Below are 24414 nucleotides of genomic sequence, written 5' to 3'. Positions count from 1 at the left end.
CATGGAGATCTACGAAATTGATTTGCAATTGTCAGTCAAGTTGTTTGATAGTTTACAGCTGCTCCGATGTGCATTACGCTAATGTTCAGTTGGGATGCGATGACATGTGTCGTTAGTCGCTTCATACCATAAGCAAGCGCTGCTGAAGATCAAATCGAACCTGCTGAAAATCAAATCGAACCTGGATCTTCAGGGGTAGTTTGTCATGTTATGGAATCGTTGTAGAAAACGCCAGTTATCATAATGTTTGGGAACCCGAGCCTAGCTTTTCGGAACTCTCTTAAGATAGTCGTGAGTGCCATACATTAACATTGACTTACGACTATCTCAGCCCTAAGAGAGCATCGAAAATCTATGCCCAGATGTTGTCACGTAAAACATAAGCATTCTGAGGCGATCTTACAGAAATATCTCACATCTTACAAAGTCGGCTTCAGACCATCTGGAACAAAGGTTCTATCCTTTGAGAAAAATAGACAAATGTGAAGTAGAAGGGAGATGTCCTTGTCACACTCCATATGCACGATGTCTTACTACAACAAGAAGCACACATTGTGAGTCCAACCCTATTGAGGGTTTATCTGGGCTATGTGGTTGATCATTGCAGCATTTCCGGGAAGCACATCTGCGGCATGAAAAACAGTGAAAATCACGTCTTTGAAGAAGTAAGTCATCTGCCATGTGACGGTGTAGACATATCAAACCCCTCCCCCAACACCCCCTCCCCCAACACACCACCCCCCCAAAAAAAAAAAAAAAATTAGTTAATTGACTGAATAAATTAAAACGAATAATAAAAAGAAATAATATAAAACCCCACATATATGGAAATAAAGAAAACCTAAAACAACCAAACAAAGCAAAGGTCGACATCAACACAGAAAACAGAGTAACAACTGGTACAGAAATTATGCGTCTAAAACAAAACAAGCTCTTTTTGACTGCCAAATAATATTTATTGTGATGTGACATTTGTACGATCATCTGGGAAGAACTCTAATATTGGATCATTTTGACGGACTTGATCTTCATAGCGACGTCTTCGCCATGCCAGGTAGATTGCCATTGGTGCCTGTTCTTCCAGAAGTCCATCATGGCCGTCTGAGAGCCGTCTCTCCATGGTTTACCGTTACCATTATGATACGAATCAGAGAAATAGCCATCCGTGGCACCCACAGCAACGTTCAAAATAAGACCCATCTGAAAAACGTAAATAACATTCAAAGTCCAATGATTTTGATTTCCGAAACGGGAGGAGTGAGTGAGTGAGTTTAGTTTTACGCCGTACTCAGCAATATTCCAGCTATATGGCGGCGGTCTGTAAATAATCGAGTCTGGACCAGACAATCCAGTGATCAACAACATGAGCATCGATCTGTGCAATTGGGAACCGATGACACGCGTCAACCAAGTCAGCGAGCCTGACCACCCGATCCCGTTAGTCGCCTCTTACGACAAGCATAGTCGCCTTTTATGGCAAGCATGGGTTGCTGAAGGCCTATTCTACCCCGGGACCTTCACGGGTCACGAAACGGGAGGAGTTTTATTGATTGATTGTTAGAAGACTTTCAGTTAGACTAAAACTCAGTATAATGTCCATAACCCAAGGACCTTTTCGCTCTCAAATGAAAACTTACAGGTCCATCAAAGGGCGCGTTTTTGCCACCCTTTGCCCAGGGATTGGTGCCAGAGAGGTGACTGTATGAAAAGAATCCGTTGGAAGGGGTCGGCATGACTTGAAGTGGATGATGATCTATTTCAGTCCTGATTGATGAGAAAACAGAATTCTTGCTTGAATGGACATGACTTCACCCCCAGTGTACACATCTATTAACTGCTTTGTTTACATATTGATCGGTGTCAACTGTACAATGTTGGTAAGAGTTTACAAAATGTTTCACAAATATGCACTGAGATATAAACGTTCCTTGTCTTTTCCCTCTGGAGGATCAACGTAATATTTCTTCCAACGCACCTTATGTGGTCAGCGGTCCAGTCAATGGCGTAAGTATGGAAGCCATCACCCCAAGAACCTGTCCTGCAGCAGATCAAACTTCACAGTCATAGCAACTGAGGGACACAATTTCAACTATTCGTAGTTTCGTGAAGGAAGTTATATTCTTTCACGGTACTTTGGAGAGTTCCATATGAAAAGGAGGCTCTAAATTTCGCGGATCTTAGTATTTTCCACCAGTGAGTGTGTGAATGAGTTTTACGCCTCATTCAACAATGTTCCGTTATATGGCGGAAATAATCGAGTCTGGACCAGACAATATAGTTAACAAAAGCATCGCTCGTTATAAGCATTTCGACGATAATATGCAGGAAATGATCCGGGCTAGAAATCCTTATTGTAGTATAGATCACTTCGTTATAAAAGGTAGTTTACTGAATTCGCTGTTGCATTGCAGTTAGAAATTAGTACGTGTCTGCATGGCCGTTATTTTGTGACGTGTATCACGTCCTGTTTACGATAACAAGTTTAAGTAAGTTGGTTACATGGTTCGTGCGGTGACCTAAAGACAAAAAACATTGTCAGGTACAACATAAGGATTGGTGATAAGACTCAGTGCAACTGACGCTGAATGAGACTGTTGCCGATGTTGACTTGAAGTGCCCCAGTGGATAGTGGAGAAAGCAACGTGAACACCGCGGTCATGTCCTCCTGAGTCCTTTAAATTCACGTTTCCTGTAAATTGAAACGAGTGAGTGAGGGGGTGAGTGGATGAGTGAGTGAGTAGTTATATAGGCATGTAGGTGAGTGTATGTTGTGCGTGTGTTTGAGCGTTTCAGTGCAGTTGGATCTTTCAAAACTACTTTGGTACCCGTCAGTATCAGGTAACTTTGGTTATACAACTTAAGAATTATGTAACATCCTGATAATCCTGCCTGTAATGCTGGAGAACTACGATTACGTGTCATAAAGAGAAAGCATGTTTCATACCTCTCGATTCCATGATGTCTATTTCACCGGAAATTGGCCATCCACCATATTTCCAAGGTCTTGTGGGTGGAAGCATCCAGATGGCTTTGAAAGGAATTCAGAAGTTAAATAAGGTTAACTGATGTCTCGTTATCTTATTAGATCAAATACAATATATGACATTAACAAACCATTGTTCTACATAATGCGCAAAAATAGTTTTATTGGTGACAACCGCAACCGATAAGAGTACGGATTCAACTCATGATTCAGCTGTAGCTGCTCATTTCAGAGCTCATCCCATTGTGCCACTTGGTTGGAAACACTTAAACATGTAGTGACCACGATATATTCACCTGGCCACAACCAATCTCCTTTAGGTAACTGAGCAACGACTTCTATTCTTCCATAGGTGATTGAAGCCTTGGAATAGAGTTTAGATGACATGATAGGGGGGATTTCATTCTTCGATCCCAGACGGTGGCAACCACTGTCGCTGTAGTATGTACACGTTCCCCATTGCTCTGGAAAACAGATATTTCTGGGAAATGCGATGACACATTGCAACTGCATCCTGTGCCTGTTTACACGTTGCAAAACATTAACGGTCAGCTCTAAATCTTTTTCAGGTAATTTGCAAGTTTGCATTTGGGATTTCATTCTTCGATCCCAGAGGCTGGCATCTGTATGTGCACGTCTCCCACTGCTCTGGAAAACAGAAATATCTAACCATGGAATGACATAACAATGACCAATAGCCTGCAACTCCTGTCAACGTTTGTTTTAAATTTTGACAGCCACCTGTAAAATGTACTGAATCTTTATGCAATTAGCAAATTTGATAGTGTTAGGCATTGAAGAAAACTGTATTGCTGACATCAAGTTTTTACTAGGTGACGTCCTCAAGAGGGCGTGATATTGGTTAACGACCGGAGTCAATACGTAGATATAACAGAAGCGACAAATCCCTATACACGTCGATAAGAAATACTGGCGACTGTACAACCGTGACTATATCATGAGCAGATATACATTTCAGCAGCATTGCAAATGCATAACGTTGTTTGTAAATAAATTGAGTCAGGACTATACAGTCAAGTGATTGTCACCATGCAATACAATAACAGGTCTTGTGTTTATGAATCACTATGCCACCATTTTTCAAATACTGAAACAAGAAACAGCTGTTATGGTGTGTGCAAAATTGTGAAAAAAATCATTCCTATGATTTCAGGCTTTTACAACATTTTGCACTGAATTACATCAGTGAAAACAAGTAAAACGTTTCTTTGGTTTTTAAATAAGTGTTTAAGAATATATATCATTATCTTTCACCACCTGTTATCATTACCACCCTGATAGTTGCCCCTTACGACAAGCATAGTCTTCTTTTATGGTAAGCACGGGTTGCTGAAGGTCTATTCTATCGCGGACCTTCACGGGTTGCACCAGAAATCATTTCTTAATGGTCAAGGTTTTTCTAATTATTTATCAGAGATCTTCACTTTCTAATGATGTCAAATGCTATCTCTGGGGTCATGTCTGCCTGCTGTTATTGTGAACATCTGGTTTTATCAGTGTAACTTTAGTCCAGTTTATGCTTACGGTATCTTGAAATGTCAAATGTAAGTTAAACTTTCGTGAGCTCGACGGCACTGCAAAAACTCACCAGACATTCACATTGGTAGTATGCAGGCACATGCAGATCATAATCACATGACATATGTTCACAGTTTATATTTCAGGATATGTTGTTTCTTCGGTGAAAGCAACTGAAACTTACTTCTGACATCCAAGTCTCCATGATGAAGAAAGTTTTCTCCAAACTTGTCTGCCGTAAGCGTCTGAATACAACAGCATATTTTACTTGAATTTTAGAAATATCACTAAGATCACATCTTACAAAAAAAACTTTCACATTTTGTACCCATTTACGGAAACAAGTCGGAGTCTTTTGCATGCAGAACTTTTTATGTCGGAGACTTATCAGGCGAAACTTTAACTATGTCCTTTATTGGCATTTCTCCACCAACTCTGTGTCAAACACAGATGAACAGCAACAGTGTCAAAAGAATGTAACCAATGTACTCTACATTGCTTTGACTATGACTGTATACAGGAGGTCAATACCGGTTTGAGGTAGAGGACGCCATTCTTTATGTAGGTGTTCGCAGCTTCCGGTGTGTACATCTGGAACTGACCACCCTGTATAAAAGGAAGTGACATTGCAAGAGTAATTAACACGTCACAATTTAATTCTGGACTCACAAAAGTCCATAAACTCTCAGCACTGTGGCCACTCCCTCACAAGGGATTTCGCAAAATTAAACAGGCAGCTGTTATGTATATGTGCTAAGGATGAAAAAATGAAAACAATTTTTTCGAAAACTCAAAATTTAAACTCGCTCGCCCATGGGCACGCCCATGGGCGAACAGTGGCCAATGGGTAGGCCCATGGGCAGGCCCATGGGCGAAAGTGTTTACTTTCATCCAGAATAAATGTTTTGGAGGTTGTAAATGAATGAAAAAATGTTAATAAGTATCATGACACAAATTGCAGCTTGTTGTGACTTGACTCTGCTAACTGACAGCGATTTTAAAAAATCTCGCCCATGGGTGAAAAACATATTGGCCCATGGACGAGAATAATTAATTTCATTGAAACTACATGTTTTTTTCCAGGCTTTGAGCTTTTCAATGAATGAACTTGTATTTATTATTGTCTTGACACGAAATTAAGCTTAGTTTGACTTAATTCGGCTAATTAAGAGTGATTTTTCAAAACGCTTCGCCCATGGGCGAAAACCATTTGGCCCATGGGTGAGAATATATACTTTTACTCAAAATACACCTTTTCCCATGTTTTGGAGGTTGTGAATGGATGAAAGTATGTTCGTAAGTATCATGTCACAAAATTCAACTCATTTTGAATTAATTCCGTTAATTTAGAGCTATTCAACAAAATCTCACCCATGGGCGAAAAACATTTTGGCCCATGGGCGAGAATATTTCCTTTTACCCCAAACACATCTTTTCCAATATTTGGAGGATGTAAATGAATGAAAGTACATTTATGAGTATCAGGACAGACATTTCAACTCATTTTGACTTAATTCCTCTAAATGAGAGCAATTTTGAAAACTCTCGCCCATGGGAGAAAGACATTTTGGCCCATGGGCGAGAATATTTGCCTTCACTCAAAATACATCTTTTCCTGTGGTTTGGAGGTTGTAAATGAATTAGGATATATTTGTAAGTATCATGGCACAAAATCCAACTCATTATGACTTAATTCTGCTAATTGAGACCGATTTTCAAAAACATCTCGCCCATGGGCGAAAAACATTGGGCCCATGAGCGAGAATATTTCCTTTTCACTCCAAATACATCTTTTCTAATGTTTTGAGGATGTAAATGAATGAAAGTGCCATTATGAGTATCATGACACAAAATTCAACTCATTTTGACTTAATTTTGCGAGTTCAGGAAGATTTTTAAAAATATGCCAGAATAATCACTTTTACTCAAAATACATCTTTTCCTGTGTTTTAGAGGTTGTAAATGAATGAGGATATATTTGTAAGTATCATGGCACAAAATTCAACTCATTTTGACTTAATTCTGCTAATTTGTGACAAGTACAAAAATCTGGACTTCCACTCAAATTTTCATAGTTTTTTTTATTGTCTTGGAGGTTGTAAATATATGAATGAAAGTGTGTTTATAGGTATCATGACCAAAAAAATGAAATCATTCCGTTCTTATTTCGACTAATCTCGCTCGTGGACGAAAATATTTTCGTTTGCTTGTTTTCTTTATTTTGCAAACATGTGGTTTAAAAATAGATGAAATTCTAATGACAATTCAGTTTAATTTCGTGAGTTTAGTTTTATGTCGCACTCAGTAATATCCCAGCAATATGGCGGCAGGTTTGTAGATAATCGAGTTTGGATCAGACAATCCAGTGATCAACAGCATGAGCATCGACCTGCACAATTGGGAACTGATGACATGTGTCAACCAAGTCAGCGAGCCTGACCACCCCATCCCGTTAGTCGCCTCTTACGACACGCATAGTCGCCTTTTATGGCAAGCATGGGTTGTTGAAGCTCTTTACTTCCAGCAACATATACAATACACTTAGAATACTAAGCCTTGAGATTCTTTTGAATTTAGGTATTCAACCTATATTTATGAAGTTGAAGTTATTTGTGAAAGCCCTAATCAAGAGTGACCAAACTCCAGTGACTATGCTGGGACACACTAATAAACGGTGTTGTGAGATCTTTAAACTGTATTGAAATATGTCTTGCCAATTCCACTGACATTCGCCAAATGTACCTACCTAGTAGTTTTAAGTGTACCTACCCAGTTTAGCATGTTTCGTTTTAATAGTGTGGTCTCCATTTTAGTAATTCCCGTTTGCCCGTCCCGGCTTTTCTTCGTCCGAGGTTTTATGGGGTATTCTCCTATTTGGCAGACCAGAAATAATCTACAACAGGGGTAGGTCACTCGCATGTTTTCTTTACCATTTGTACTAATTAGTATGCGCCTCCTCATGCTCCAGTGCACACAGTGACCTGATTCGTCTCCATCGCAACTTAGGCTGCGTTTAACAGTACTTCAGCCAGTTTACTGTATCAGTCGAAATCTTACAATGAATGAATGAATGAATGAATGAATGAAGATCAAGAAGTATATGTGAATGAATGAAAGAAATGATAAAAGAAAGAAGTACATATGTGAATGAATGAGAAAGATATAATAAAAGAAAGAAGTACATATGTGAATGAATGAAAGAATAAATGCTACACCACGGCCATCCCTTCCAAAAGAACGCAAAACTATCGTTAGATCACATGTGTTAACATCAGCTTGTTATTGTCTCCCTGGTCAGACGTAACAATTGTCAGACAGGTTAAAACAACAAACTATCTGGTTGACTGCACAGCTGCCTGTTGACGTAGTATACCCACATCACCTACTTTTCCTGCGTAACCTTCATCTACATCACCACCCTTAATATATTGAGCAGAGAGCACAGAAGGCCCTATAGCTGTAACCACTGAACCGCGGCGTCTCTCTGCTCCCAAGTTCCCAAGTGGGGGTGTCCTTCTCTACCTCTTCCATTAATCTTTAAAACATCGAACAAGCTCAACGCATGCACCTTTTTATTAAAATGTGATGTTATACATAATCATAAGAGTATTTTTATGTATTATTCAGTTGATAAATTATAAATTAAATTATATATATGACACGCTGGACAGGTTTAGGGCATTTTGTGTTAATTTACCATTACCATTTTCATAATGCTTAAAAAAGACACTCATTAATCTATCACAGAGTTTTGTCATTCCTTCAATCCAACATGGTTGCTAAATCCCCTATGATCTTAGTATATCGACTCTACCAAATGGGAGGACGCCTTGTTAACTAATGGGAGTGAGCCTTGTAGGGAGTACCCTCACTCTCACAAACCCACATATTGAGAAGAAGCGGCTGTGTTTGTCGGGGATTCTTCTGGCTTTGCTAAATAAATCGCACATAAACATGTCAAATATTTTGCTTTGATTCTGTAACTAACCACATTATGTCATTGAGACCATTTTGATTTATCGAGTAAAATTCGATTGAATAGTTTTGAGTTTGAATCTTGCCACTTTAGCGCTCTATCTTTTTAAACGATGCGTGCATGCTAATATTTAGGTGGTTTTTAGTATTCCATCTATTTGTTTAAATTAATTGATCTATCTGTTTTTGCTTTGTTTGGGTTTTTTTTATTGCTAGTCGCCCAGCGAGTGAGTCTGCTTTGGTACCTGTAAATTTATTCTGACGTTTGACGAGAACCTACAGGGCACATTTCTCCTACCCCATTTAAGAATGTCCATTTCTGATTGGTTCACGTGGCCTTGCGAGGGAGAATAGATCATTAAGTTTTACCCCGCCACGTGGGAAAAGCCTGCATCCAAGGCAGTCAGTGAACTGTAGAACAGTGGTTCGAATCGACTATAGTTAGTACCATGTTAATATAATACATGGTTTCAGCTTGTTTTGATGCTCTATTTACATAAAGTGCTATTTAAACATTCGTTATGGTAAATACGGTGTAGCAATGTGATGAAGAGTGTGCGGGTTTTCTTCATCCCATTTCATCTAGCGATGAGAATGGTGGTATCCTCTTTTGGTTCACACCCGGATTGTCGATTGTTTTATCAAATACACAACAGGGCTGTCGAAAAGCAGTGGAGTGTGACAGTGCTCAACACTGTTCTAATGACACCCGGAGCGTCGACTGCCTTGGAGAACTTGTGCCCGAGAATAGCAGAAGACTCGTCTCTACGCTAATTAACGAGCTAAAACACATACACAAAGACATCGGTGAAAGAATGAGCTGTGGAACCAATTCCTGAATGATAGTCGTCGCACGAACAGTAGTCGAGAAAGTTGGCGTCATCGTGAATCGAGGGTCTGTGAGCAATGTAAACAGCATATTGTGACACAGTGGCCACAATAAAGAATAAAGAAGAACTTGACAGAAGGCTTCAGCGTCTCAACGAGCAGCTCCAAAGACAAGAGATTTCCGTAATGAGCTGTGCTCATCAGACTGTCTGCCTCGCTCATAGTGACCACATTACTGTACTTTATAACGTATTTGGTTTTCCTTCATGTCCGGAACGTCGAACGCCATAGTGTTGACACCTGATTACCTCCTTACGTAATACCCGAAACATCGAATTTACAAAAATTTCAATTCAAGTTTAGACAGCCCAGGAAAGTCGTTTGTTTAAGGAGTAAGAGGATTAGGAGACATGGTCGACTAGATTTCTTTGTTTAACTAATCCCACACGGCCTTCAACAATAGAGGGAATGATTTCTGTTCAGTTATGACATTGCTGTTCTCCATATGTCTCTATTTTCTCCACACATCTCCATGTTGTTGTATATTTGTGTGTTTTGTAACTCTGATTGGGACTGGTGAACAAGCTTTACAGTACCTCACCCATACAGCATATAATACAAAATATAAATGAAGCATGTGTCGTCATCCATATGAACTATCATATAATAACATATGCATACATATCATTACATCAAATACAACTATCATATAAGTAAACATGAAAAATAGAGTTATGGTTTGTTGTGTCTGACTAGCTCTTTGTAGAAACACTGAACATTTGTGAGAAGGTTTTTGACAAGTTAATTAGTTTCTGTTAAAAAATTAAAAATCAAGCTTTGTGTTTTATGATAAAATCGTGGACGGATTCAACTATTTTCTGGTTTTCACAGTGAATAAGTTCTTTTCCGTTCACCGAAGTCATCATAGACCACAGTGAGAAAAGGTCGATCTTCAAGCAGTAAGGAAGACCATGATAGCGTATGGAGTACGTGTGTCTTGGTCATCTCCTCCGTTACCCCCTCCCCCGAATCCACACCCCACCAGGGCGTGTAGGGCTTGTCTCGGTGGATAAAAAGGGACTCCTATAACCCCATATACCCCTAATCACAATGCTATAATTTGTCGTTTTTGTGTTTCCGGTTTTGTGTATTCTGTAATATTGTATAGTACTGGTGAAGTGTTAATCAAAGCAATATTTTACTTGCTAAACGAACCACATTCTTTGAGAATCAAAATATGTTTTAAGCACATTTCCAAAAATTGAAATGCAGCATGCACACAATAACTAAATTGGAAGGAATATCGTGCCGGACAATGTTTTCCAGAGCACACGCACATAAATGTGAATGTCTTTCAAACACTAATATGTGCAGGTCTTGCAAAAGGACAAAGCAGGTATGCTTGACAAAGTTCTTGCAAAGGAGGTTTATACACAACACCAAAACCAACTGGTCAGCTCGACGCCTTATAAAACAATCAATTCGAGATTTCCTTTGAATGTGAGATATTTGGCTGCGCGTCTTGCGCAATCTGTCTTTTTCATCCATATACACTCACGAACACCTGTACATTTCAAAGCTGGTGTCCCCTAATGACCTAATGTGATCCATGGATGAATTTTGTATATGACAAGTAAAATACACTTGAAAGCGGCAGCTATTTTACTCCAATAAACAAACCAGCGGACGAGACATGACTTTTTCGGCGCAAATTGTCGTAGGCGCTTTGCGGAAATTACGTAAGTGAACGCGGAAGAAACAGAAAGCGTCACCGTTCCGCTCAGTTTCCATTGTCTTTGCCAGTTATGCTGAGATACTCAACAAACTGAGATAAAAGTCAAAATGATGAAAAAGTGGAAATCTGTGTGTGGATTAGAACTTGAAAATCACTCATGAAGTCTTTGACAAAGTAATATCTGTTCAGGTCATAATCATTTGGACAAAAACCACGAAAATTCTATGGATATACAACTTCTTATTAGGTAAGCAGCATTTCGGCGTAGCTGTTAAACTCGTTATCAAGAAAGGGATATCTTACAGGTAGTCCTGTAAGTTAAACCTTTGTTTAAGGTCGAGGTCAAAATCGTTTGGTGTAGTGACAATGGTGTTGTTTTATGGGATTAGACACGGATTTTCTATAAAAAAGTAAAATGTGTGTGCTCAGGAAACGAAATAAGACTCGTGTACCAGAATGTAAGTGAATCGATGTTAGCGAGTTCAATCAGTGACTTCAGTTAATAAAATGGGCTTTCATTTCACTCCTTCCATTAGTAAAATAGTTATTTAGTTTCTTGATAAAATTGCTTGCAAGGTGAATGTTGAAAATGACAGTTTTCAGGATCATTTTAACAATTTCAGTTATGGCAAATGCGCTGCTATGCTTCACGTTTCGTCCTACTTATTTTACGGGAAGATACCTTTGTGTAAACGGTTATATGTTCATTTTGAGAACTGGTAAAAAGGGAGAATATATCTCGTGAAAATGAATTTTGAAAGACTGCAGATCAACAGTTCTAGTTGTCTCAACAACATAATTTCTAAAATACTTAGAGACCACAATCACGAAAGGCAAAGTAAATCTTTTCGAGTGTAGCAAAAATAGTGAAAATCTATTTAAAAAATAGAAAAGTAAACGCAAAGTCAATCTTGATTACATTACGTATTCCTCATAGCCCGATATAATGATTACACAGTAATAGTATGGATACGTTAATCTATAGTTTAAACTAATCTCAAGTAATCGGGACTGGATTGGCAAGCATAAACATACATATCACTGCCGCTCCATACCAATAATATAATTACATAACATACATGATAACAACACTTCATGTTCCGCTCGTCAAACGTCAGAATAAATCTACAGTTATCAAAGAAGACTAACAGACCCACTAGCAGTAAAAAACAAAACAAAACAAAACAAAAACAAATAAATTAATAAATCCAAATGAATAGATGGAATACTAAAAACCACCAAAATATGCACGCCCCCTTTAAAAGGGCAGAGTGCAAAAGTGGCAAACCGGTAAAATATGCCAAGATTCAAACTCAAAACTATACAATCGTATTTTACTCGATAAATCAGAATGGTCTCAATGTCATAATGTCGGTAGTTACAGAATCGAAGCAAAATATTGTACATATATGCATCATGAAATAATAATTTATCAACTGAATAATACATAAAAATACTCTTATGATATGTATAACATCACATTTGAGTAAAAAAAATGCATGCGTTGAGCTTGTTCGATGTTTTAAAGATTAATGGAATAGGTAGAGAAGGACACCCCCACTTGGGAACTTGGGAGCAGAGAGACGCCACGGTTCAGTGGTTACAGCTACAGGGCCTTCTGTGCTCTCTGCTCAATATATTAAAGGTCACATGCAACCAAAAAATCAAACATAATTAAAACACATTTATCACTTATTCATGACATATGATATACATTGCTGCTTTAAAAAAAAAACAAATAAACAAAATTATAAACGTACAATCGCGATTCAAAAGTGCAATATTTTGTACTTGGGCTTACTTCCCCCGAAACGAAGCCCTCGGGAGACCGAACCCAGTCATAGCGGGTGGATATGCACTCAAGTGTAACGACGGCTTCCGATTGGCTGTTTCATTTGCGGATATGCTGAGGGTTCATTGTGTGTTCAGAAAGATGATCTGTTTGATGAGCATTTTACAAGTATAGCCAGTCACAAGAAAAGATTCTTTATAGATAACAACTTGTTTTTGTGTACTTGATGCGTCGTTTCAGTATGGATTCATATACTGTTGTCAAACAAAATCATATACACTAAAAGAAGTCGTTATCCATGAAGAATGTATATAGAGATGCTGGGTTTTGAAAATACATGTTATCTGAATTTGCGCGCGATCCAGTCAAAAATCATGTCAGTAGAGATGGTAAACTACTGCGTGGCTGGAATCTGTCATTCGTCCAAGTACAAAGCAGGACTTGAAACTGACAAGAGTTTGCACCAGTTTCCGTCAAATCCAGTCATCCGAAAAAAATGAATGTAGTTTGTTTGCAACCCACAGACATAAAAGCATGTCATGTGTATCACACGTGCCTAATTACATAATGTGGCAGACACGGGACTCGGGTGCACGAGTCATAAATCAGCTTATTTTCTTTATGTCGTATAGTCTGATAGGTGTTAAGTTCAAATTGCACGTGGTCAATGATTGAAGCTGTGTATTGCATGTTGTCTTTAGCAGACAGGCAGAGAGACTTATAGGTGTGAATAAACCAGACAATGAGCTTTCTCTGTGACAGAGACTGCTTACCACAATCAACAAGTTGTTTTACGTAAAGAGTAGGTTATTTACTGGTTTGTGTACACAACCAAGATTAAACTACTGCTCACGACCTCAGACTCTGGGCATACATACTGTTTCAAGCTCCGCGAACCTATTCACTGCGCATGCGTTATGGACGCAGCGCAGCACAGCTGTTGAAACCAGTTTTTTCCCCAGCGCTGGGGGGAATTTACTGAAACGTTTGAACTCCGATTTCGCGGGCTTTTTTACATCGCGTTTTTTTCAACTTTATAGATTGAATTGGCATTTTTTATGATTTGTTTCGGCAAGTGCATACCGAAAGGTACCAGAATCTGCAAAGTTGTGTTTTACGTTGTATGTGACCTTTAAGGATGGTGATGTAGATGAAGGTTACGCAGGAAAAGTAGGTGATGTGGGTATACTACGTCAACAGGCAGCTGTGCAGTCAACCAGATAGTTTGTTGTTTTAACCTGTCTGACAATTGTTACGTCTGACCAGGGAGACAATAACAAGCTGATGTTAACACATGTGATCTAACGATAGTTTTGCGTTCTTTAGCATGTTTTTATTCTTTCATTCATTCACATATGTACTTCTTTCTTTTATTATATCTTTCTCATTCATTCACATATGCACTTCTTTCTTTTATCATTTCTTTCATTCATTCACATATACTTCTTGATCTTCATTCATTCATTCATTCATTCATTGTAAGATTTCGACTGATACAGTAAACTGGCTGAAGTACTGTTAAACGCAGCCTAAGTTGCGATGGAGACGAATCAGGTCACTGTGTGCATTGTAGCATGAGGAGGCGCATACTAATTAGTACAAATGGTAAAGAAAACAAGCGAGTGACCTACCCCTGTTGTAGATTATTTCTGGTCTGCCAAATAGGAGAATACCCCATAAAACCTCGGACGAAGAAAAGCCGGGACGGGCAAACGGGAATTACTAAAAATGGAGACCACACTATTAAAACGAAACATGCTAAACTGGGTAGGTACACTTAAAACTACTAGGTAGGTACATTTGGCGAATGTCAGTGGAATTGACAAGACATATTTCAATACAGTTTAAAGATATCACAACACCGTTTATTAGTGTGTCCCAGCATAGTCACTGGAGTTTGGTCACTCTTGATTAGGGCTTTCACAAATAACTTCATAACTTTATATTTATAGAATACCTAAATTCAAAAGAATCTCAAGGCTTAGTATTCTAAGTGTACTGTATATGTTGCTGGAAGTAAAGCTCTGTGTTCGGGACCCGTGGAGATCTGGAGTAGAAGAGGGCTTCAACAACCCATGCTTGCCATAAAATGCGACTATGCTTGTCGTAAGAGGTAACTAACGGGATGGGGTGGTCAGGCTCGCTGACTTTTGCTGACACATGTCATCAGTTCCCAATTGTGCAGATCGATGCTCATGCTGTTGATCACTGGATTGTCTGATCCAAACTCGATTATCTACAAACCGCCGCCATATTGCTGGGATATTACTGAGTGCGACATAAAACTAAACTCACGAAATTAAACTGAATTGTCATTAGAATTTCATCTATTTTTAAACCACATGTTTGCAAAATAAAGAAAACGAGCAAACGAAAATATTTTCGTCCACGAGCGAGATTAGTCGAATTAAGACCGGAATGATTTCATTTTTTTTGTCGTGATACTTATAAACACACTTTCATTTATAAATTTACAACCCCCAAGACAATAAAAAAAACTATGAAAATTTGAGTGGAAGTCCAGATTTTTGTACTTGTTACAAATTAGCAGAATTAAGTCAAAATGAGTTGAATTTTGTGCCATGATACTTACAAATATATCCTCATTCCTTTACAACCTCCAAAACACAGGAAAAGATGTATTTTGAGTAAAAATTATTATTCTGGCATATTTTTTAAAAATCTTCCTGAACTCGCAAAATTAAGTCAAAATGAGTTGAATTTTGTGTCTTGATACTCACAATGGCACTTTCATTCATTTACATCCTCCAAAACATTAGAAAAGATGTATTTGAAGTGAAAAGGAAATATTCTCGCTCATGGGCCCAATGTTTTTCGCCCATGGGCGAGATGTTTTTGAAAATCGGTCTCAATTAGCAGAATTAAGTCATAATGAGTTGGATTTTGTGCCATGATACTTACAAATGTATCCTAATTCATTTACAACCTCGAAACCACAGGAAAAGATGTATTTTCAGTGAAGGCAAATATTCTCGCCCATGGGCCAAAATGTCTTTCTCCCATGGGCGAGAGTTTTCAAAATTGCTCTCATTTAGAGGAATTAAGTCAAAATGAGTTGAAATGTCTGTCCTGATACTCATAAATGTACTTTCATTCATTTACATCCTCCAAATATTGGAAAAGATGTGTTTGGGGTAAAAGGAAATATTCTCGCCCATGGGCCAAAATGTCTTTCTCCCATGGGCGAGAGTTTTCAAACTTGCTCTCATTTAGAGGAATTAAGTCAAAATGTATTTTGAGTGAAGGCAAATATTCTCGCCCATGGGCCAAAATGTCTTTCTCCCATGGGCGAGAGTTTTCAAAATTGCTCTCATTTAGAGGAATTAAGTCAAAATGAGTTGAAATGTCTGTCCTGATACTCATAAATGTACTTTCATTCATTTACATCCTCCAAATATTGGAAAAGATGTGTTTGGGGTAAAAGGAAATATTCTCGCCCATGGGCCAAAATGTTTTTCGCCCATGGGTGAGATTTTGTTAAATAGCTCTAAATTAACGGAATTAATTCAAAATGAGTTGAATTTTGTGACATGATACTTACGAACATACTTTCATCCATTCACAACGTCCAAAACATGGGAAAAGGTGTATTTTGAGTAAAAGTATATATTCTCACCCATGGGCCAAATGGTTTTCGCCCATGGGCGAAGCGTTTTGAAACATCACTCTTAATTAGCCGAATTAAGTCAAACTAAGCTTAATTTCGTGTCAAGACAATAATAAATACAAGTTCATTCATTGAAAAGCTCAAAGCCTGGAAAAAAACATGTAGTTTCAATGAAATTAATTATTCTCGTCCATGGGCCAATATGTTTTTCACCCATGGGCGAGATTTTTTAAAATCGCTGTCAGTTAGCAGAGTCAAGTCACAACAAGCTGCAATTTGTGTCATGATACTTATTAACATTTTTTCATTCATTTACAACCTCCAAAACATTTATTCTGGATGAAAGTAAACACTTTCGCCCATGGGCCTGCACATGGGCCTACCCATTGGCCACTGTTCGCCCATGGGCGTGCCCATGGGCGAGCGAGTTTAAATTTTGAGTTTTCGAAAAAAAATTTTTCATCCTTAGCACATATACATAACAGCTGCCTGTTTAATTTTGCGAAATCCCTTGTGAGAGAGTGGCCACAGTGCTGAGAGTTTCTGGACTTTTGTGAGTCCAGAATTAAATTGTGACGTGTTAATTGCTTATTAGTTGCACATGAATGGACATATATGTGCCTTTCGCAATCGTAAAGATAACGTCTTCCAACACGTATGGTTGACTCATTGCGAAAGGGTTTTATCAGCCACTGAAGGAATGTAAGATAACAAAAATGCATCTGTTATCCCCCTAAAAACCCTAATAGTCCCGGATATTCAACAGAGACCGACAATTAGCTTCCAGATGAAGTTGACTTTCCATTTGTTTGAGTACATCCAAGGATTGTCCTGCCAGATACCCCCTAGTTTATGACATAATACTTTAAGATAGTGCGTGGCCGTACTTGAAAAGATGAGGCGTATATTCCTTTTGAGGAAGAGGCGTGGAATGGATATGCTTGCATCGGATCAATCTCTCATGACACCTCGTGACGCGTAAACAAACCCTGTACGGGTAGATTCGGGTGGACATTACGTTTGGCCGTTATATGAATGGAATTTGCATCAAGATTTAAAGACTGTATTAACGGACCATGTCAATCTGTCAAATCCAGGGTCTGCGCAATCAGGTGGTCTCCACAATGCGGACTACTCTCTGAGTCCCGACAAAGCTCTTTCGAAACTTATACGAAATCTCGCTAAATGAAAAGTTCATTGTACAATTGTGATCATATAATGAGCATATGTTTACAGCTGTATGATGTTGTTTGTAAACGAACCGAGTGATGACCAGACATTCCTTTGATCGTCACCGTGTGACTCTATGAGAGGACATGTGTTTATAAATCACTTTGAAAGTCGCTTTATGTTTGAACCGAGACTAGTAATCAGGCCCTCATGTAAACGTAATCGACTTTCGGACCATAGGCTATACACATACAATTGTGTGATATAGTTATTTGTCTCGCACGTGGATACATTCTTACCAAACTGAATGAAAATGTTACTCTCACCCCTCCTCCCCAGCACGTGATTTCGTGCCTCCATTTGCTGCTGTCTAGATGGCTTGAATGGAAATCGTCAAACATCACGGTATGGCTACGCCTGTAGAGTCGTGGACTAAGAGATGAGGCAGCTGGCAGATGATAAACATCCAATATGATCATTTGGTTTGTCAACTATTTTCTCCTAAAACGCAATTAAACAATATGTCAGCTACATGGCGGAGATCTATAAATAATCCAGTCATTAACCCAGTCAGCGAACCTGACCTTCCGATCTGTTAGTCGCCTCATAAGACAAGCATGGGTTGATGAAGACCAATTCTGTGGTTTACATGAAGTATAGTTGAAAAGTTACTCAACTCAAAACGGTTTATCGAGAAGGTTGAAAATGTTTACCGACATTTTCACAGTCATTGCATTTTGTTTTTCATATTTTATGTATGTCCTACCGAACTACTTACCGGGAATTGTATACTTGTCCACAAGGTGAAACACAACGTGGCCATTTGCAGACAGATATTTTACTGCATACTCAAGAACTTTCTTCTCAGTAAATGCACTCTCAGTTGGAACAGTGTAAGTGAACGATCCATGAGCTGAAACAAGATTGAAAACTCGCAGGAGGATTTTCTGTAAAAAATATTGATCCGAGGGATCTCCTGCAGCATACTGTCCTTCAACGATTTCAAGAGAATTCAGCCAATGACGGAGGTCAAGGAGCAAAGATAATGTCATGGGAACATGCTAATATTTTCTTGAATGGACTCTTGGAGTATACAGTCTCTGAAATACAAAATGGAGAAAATAATCAACAGATGATCTCCTAGATGACCTCCAAACGGCCATGCCATTTTGCACTCAATGTACGGTGTGAGTCACGAAGAGCAGTTAGAGAATAATCTACTGACTCAAACAGTCAATAGATGATCTCCTATAGGATCTCCAAACAGCCCTGACATAACCTTTTAGGGACAGTCAGTGGATGATCTCCAGGTACAGACGCTGCATTTTGGATTGTCAAGAGCAGTACATGAATGCCTATTGGAGCAAACAGTCACTTGATGATCTATTGATAATCAGCGGACGATCTTTAGATGACCTCCAAACAGCCATGACATCATTTTGTATAACCGTAAACCGGCAATGATCTTCTAGAATTCCTAGCCCCCTTGGCAAATGTAATGATTTTCTGAAGAAAGGTGAATGGATCATCTCACACTCTACATTTTAGATCATCAAGAAGTCACTGAATGATCTACTGGAGCAAGACATTGTCGAATGATCTACAGGGTCAAACTATTATTAGATGTCTACGGAACAAGCACGCTATGGTGCTTTACTTAAAGTGATCCCTGAACGGCGCCCTCGGGGAAACAGCCACTAAATGATTTCATGGAGCAAACACGGAGCGACTGGTGACAGCCTTTGAAACACCATCTGTTGGAAACAGTCAGTGAAGGATCTCCGGATCAGTGGGCGTTTGGGCGTGTCCACCTCTACCTCTACTATGCCAAATACCTTTTGATAATGTCAGTTCAGCTGATGAAGGGATCTGCAATGATCTGCAATGGTTCCAAAACGTTGTGAGGAAAGAATATAGAAGTTTAATCGTTAAAATATCTTGGCCATTTACAACAACTTGACACAAATAGATTTACATTAATCAATCTTTGTTCTTATGAATATAGACCTTACAATGTGAAGTTGTGTGTTTATAACTCACATGATATATACCAAGATCTTTGAATGATCTAGGAGCAAATACAGTTTCAAAAAATAAATATATACGTTATAGGGGGGTTGCCTCTTTGATCGTTTTTTCGGCAGGAATTCACCTGATATAAATTCCAGATATTCTTTGATTCTTATCACTACCCCTTATCACTTACCATTTTTATACAACCTCACAGAGTTGGAGACATGAGGTAAGCTGACATCTTGATCATGGAGAGAGTAGGTCATTTCAATTGTATCAACACCAGGGATCTCTGTCAAAAGAAAGAATAGCATGTAACATACACTTCGAGTTTGCTTTGCATGACTGTTAAACCCGTGAAGATCCGTCATAGAACTGATCTGCAACAACCTATGCTTCTCGTAAAAGGCGATTTCCGGAAACAGGTGGTCAAGTTCGTTGACTGGGTTGACACATATCATCGATTGCGTAGATCGACGCTCATACTGTTGATCCCTGGAATGCCTGGTCTAGATCCGATTATTTACTGACCGCCTAAAAAGCCGGAATATTGCTGATTAGGGCGCAAAGCTAAATTCACTCATTCACCATAACCGTTGCACACAGTTTCTGTGAAAAAGTCTATGACGGATGATTTGCCCTTTTCCCATTTCCGTTGGACATATATCTACCATTTTGAAATATGGTATATATCTTAAATTTATTATCAACATGTATTATACACTGTGTATTTGTGCCAGACATAAAACCTTATTTCAAATATAATATAGGTATCCGCCAAGGATGCACTCTGAGTCCGCAGACTATCATTATAATCATAACTAAACAAGCTCAAATGTTGGAGGAAGACGGTGGAAGAGGTGTTTACTAGGATTCATTCAACAGGATTATTTTCTCTATTAACCAGGCGACTCAGCTTGTCGTAAGAGGCGACTAACGGGATCGGGTGGTCAGGATCGCTGACTTGGTTGACGCGTGTCATCGGTTCCCAATTGCGCAGATCGATGCTCATGTTGTTGATCACTGGATTGTCTGGTCCAGACTCGATTATTTACAGACCGCCGCCATATAGCTGTAATATTGCTGAGTGCGGCGTAAAACTAAACTCACTCACTCACTCACTATTAACCGTTGATGGTGTATGAGCTGTATCTGACACTGTTTAGAGCTTCATTCTTTTAAAAGAGAGTGAACAAATAGATGTTGTAATAATGCACAGATATCTTGGGATCACACCTAAACTGTCATGGACCAAAGTGTCTTCAACACTGACGCCCCTGACTTGACGCTTCACCTAAATGTAAATATTTACAATTTAAATCTTAACGTTGATAACTACTCGTCCTATCACTTCCTGCAATATCAACGGAAGGTTATAACCATGTTCCGCTATAACAACTTTAGACCAGCAGTGAAAAACCGCTGCCACACAAATACACCCTATGACCAATGTCTTTGTCTTTACTGCCACTCAGTTGGCCGAACCTATGTTGAGGGCGAGCTATTGGAGACTAATTGTGTCAGCTCATCAGACTCAGCCTGCAGTAACTGAAACTGTGTATTTAATTACCTATAACAACATTAATTGCCCGTAACAAGATGAATTATGTAAAAAAGACCACCAAAACAACAAGTACATTACTCTCCACTGCATTTAAATTAAGAAGTAGTCGGCCGTTATAACATAATTTATTTGGACTTTTCAATCTTCACCTTACAGTCAGCATGTAGTGTGTTATTTGTATTCGCATTCGTATGTATTATTGGCCAATACCCTATTATTGTAATATAATGTCTGACTGTCTGTCTGTCTGATATACATCCTAATAATAATTTTAATGTTTGGTGTACCAATTCGACGACGTATTCACGAAAAGCATGGCAGTGTTGTTGGAGAATCCGAGACACAAATGCTGAGATTTGCGATTTAGTAACAAAGATCTTCTCTCAAAATGGAAAACGTAGATGACCTCATTCGTGCAAGGGCGTGTACGTAGACGACTTTCATATAAAGATAACAGCTAAATGGGCTAAACTTTTTAATTGTCGGGAAAAGTGTGTTTTACCTAAACTGGCAGAATTGAAATAGTCTTCTTATCCGTCGCTAACTCGGTTGAAAGACTATACTCAGAAGGCAAAGTTATCCGTAGAATTTGTAGACTGATCCAGAAACCACACACACAACTGGTTGTTGTTCGGTTCGCACGAAAGGATGAATGGCGTATTTGGAAAATTATGTTCGATCTAGGTAAGTCTAACGGCAATGTGACTGACGGGAACCTGAATGAAGTGAGACGTCAAGACGAAGTCTTATTGCGGCATTGGTTGAGCAGTGTGACGTTTCAACACTTTTGCCAGACCACATTTTCCTCGTGCGGTATCTTCATCAGAGCAATGTTAATGTGTACCCTGGTGTTCGCGATTCCCTCACTTGTCTCCCTTTGGCCACATTGTGGATGAAGGGAATTACGTTACAATAGGTACACATTTGGAAAGAGAATCAATTGAAACAACTCGCTGTCACCACCTGCTTGTCCACTGCTGCGAGATCATCTGCTATTGGTCCGATGCTGAAAATATTCGGCGCGTTATCACTATCTTTGACCACACTAATATGTAGGCCATACTTCTACTGATATATGTATTGGCACGATTTTGTGTGAAAAGTATTTTAAATGTTGACGTAGCTTTAATTTATTTCCACACTGTGCGTGCGTGAGTGCAAGCATGCATGTATTGTATATAGCTAAGTTCATTTTGATTTCATGGTTGGTTCCTGTGAAAGTATTAGAAGGAAAACATTCACACCAAATATTGTCATATCGTTAGTGAACCACCTATTAACATCATATTGATTTGCTTTAAGGCTTCTGACGAACATTGCATCTAATGTCAAAAGTTGAGCGAGTGAGTTCTCATATCGTCATTCTTCAGCCATGTCGTCACGGAAACAATTTATGTATCAAAGATCAATAAATTCAGAATATAAACACTTGTTGTTGAAGGGCGTAAAAACATTAGAGGTCAATGTCAAAAAGAAGGAAGGGACAACAAAATTCAAAGTCATAGAATGGACATACGCCTGTGCACTGGAAACGGATCAACCTCTGCAAACACAATGTCAGAAGAACAGTTATGACTTTGTCTTGTACTTACCTAATATTTCGATTGCTAAATATCCATGCTGTTTTCATATACATTTACACTTACTTGGGAAAGACAATGTCAGCCCATTCTTCTCTGCGTTTTGTTTGATAGTTGGCTGTAGAGATGTATAACACAGACCTACAAGGAGAGTTGCGAAGAATATTTTGATGGTCATTATCGTCAGTGTTGAGGCAACCGATGCCAGCCACAACGAACAGAGTGTCTGTTTTCTGTTACAGCTCAGGTATACATATACCTGTGATCTCAACGAGATAAGGAACCTCGCTCATGTTGACCCCATCTTTTTTTAAATTGGATTAGTTTAGGAAACTTATCTTAGAACTCACAAAGATCCTTTCATATTTAACACAGACACGTTGCATCAAAAGTTTCTTGTCACTTTGAGTTTAAACTCAAAAACCGTCATGGAATTTAAGTTTAACTAAAATAGAAATTAAAGTACCATATAAATAATTCAAAACCCTTTCACCTAATACGAAATTTATCATACTGGTTTAAAACTACAGGAATTGCTTTAAAATGTCCACTAGTGATGTTCATTTTTTATGTTAAAATACACCTTTAGAGAGTTAAGAAGAAGGTAATGTCATTGTGGCCTTGGAACTGCAAAGTGGAAAATATCACCACTTTACACTTCAGACAAGAGTCGGGGACAGAATTTACAGTATAAGATAACTCCCGACAATTGTATAGCTTAACAACAGGTGGTGATAATGTACATACATTTGACATTTAAATTATGTTGAAGTGTTGCTTGTAGTGTCCTCTGTTGTTCAGTATACACAAGTTCAAGCCTCATTATCAGCGACTTGTTCATCAAGGGCCACTCAATACTCGACCTTCTTATCGTAATGCTTCATTTGCGGCTCCACGATATTCGTAAGCTACGATAAACTGTAGAGTTACGACAGGTTACAAACGTTACAAACGTTTTCGGGATCTGGGCCCACTTGCACAAAGCAATCTTAGCGCTACAATGATTGTAACTCCCATTCACCAACATAGGCTTAAGATAGCTGTAGCACTAAGATCGCTTTGTGCAAGACGGCCCAGGACCCAGGACATTAAATACCGGACGTTGGGACATCTAAATATCAGAAGAATATTCTTTAACCCGTCTCTTCCATGATGTTTAAGCTTTAGGTCATCTGGTTCATGAACCAGATCTGTCAAAGGGAGGGTAGTTATGATGTAATGAAGGCTACCATAATTAACACCCGTCTTTATGTATGTACTTTCTACAACAGTTCTGAATCGTAATTTTATCCTTGGAAGTCCTGTACAATCACATGCTTTCATCCGTTGAAAACCTCACCATCCGTGACCGAACGAACCACCTGTTAGTTGGATGACCGCGTCAAGAAGTCCACTGCGCCAGTCAAGAGCAACACACTAAATGCTGTTTCAGTAGTTAGGACTGGTCTTATGCAGAATATGCTTGTCACAAGGGAAGTCCAACGGCAAGAGCAACACACTAAATGTTGTTTCGTTTGTTAGAACTGTTCTTCTGAAGCAGATGCTTGTCATAAGAGAAGTCCAACGGCAAACGCGAGATCAGGCTCATGATCTGATAGACACATGTC

General features: G+C 38.9%; 1 protein-coding gene across 1 annotated transcript; it reads right to left on the bottom strand.

The window, feature by feature from the left end:
- Positions 1–934: 934 nt before the first annotated feature.
- LOC137258964 (beta-1,3-glucan-binding protein-like) lies at positions 935–23064 on the bottom strand. Its single transcript, XM_067796659.1, has 12 exons — positions 22874–23064; positions 19857–19955; positions 18429–18563; positions 17977–18098; positions 5054–5128; positions 4707–4767; positions 3280–3447; positions 2945–3028; positions 2581–2689; positions 1976–2038; positions 1638–1764; positions 935–1200 (listed from the first exon to the last, which is right to left on the bottom strand). The coding sequence occupies exons 1-12, from the start codon at positions 22983–22985 to the stop codon at positions 997–999; spliced, it is 1359 nt and encodes a 452-aa protein (XP_067652760.1). The 5' UTR covers positions 22986–23064; the 3' UTR covers positions 935–996.
- Positions 23065–24414: the final 1350 nt, after the last annotated feature.

This window comes from Haliotis asinina, chromosome 12 (assembly GCF_037392515.1).
Source record: "Haliotis asinina isolate JCU_RB_2024 chromosome 12, JCU_Hal_asi_v2, whole genome shotgun sequence".
NCBI classification, from domain to species: domain Eukaryota; kingdom Metazoa; phylum Mollusca; class Gastropoda; order Lepetellida; family Haliotidae; genus Haliotis; species Haliotis asinina.
The sequence above is the reverse complement of the archived record's forward strand: the minus strand, read 5'-3'. Positions and strand labels throughout refer to the sequence as shown.

Coding starts and splice junctions, on each gene's coding strand:
- LOC137258964 (XM_067796659.1), bottom strand. CDS start 22,985: ATGACCATCAAAATATTCTTCGCAACTCTCCTTGTAGGTCTGTGTTAT. Junction 3,448..4,706: donor TGGAGACTTGGATGTCAGAA/GTAAGTTTCAGT, acceptor TCTGTTTTCCAG/AGCAATGGGGAACGTGTACA. Junction 3,029..3,279: donor AGGAGATTGGTTGTGGCCAG/GTGAATATATCG, acceptor TTCCTTTCAAAG/CCATCTGGATGCTTCCACCC.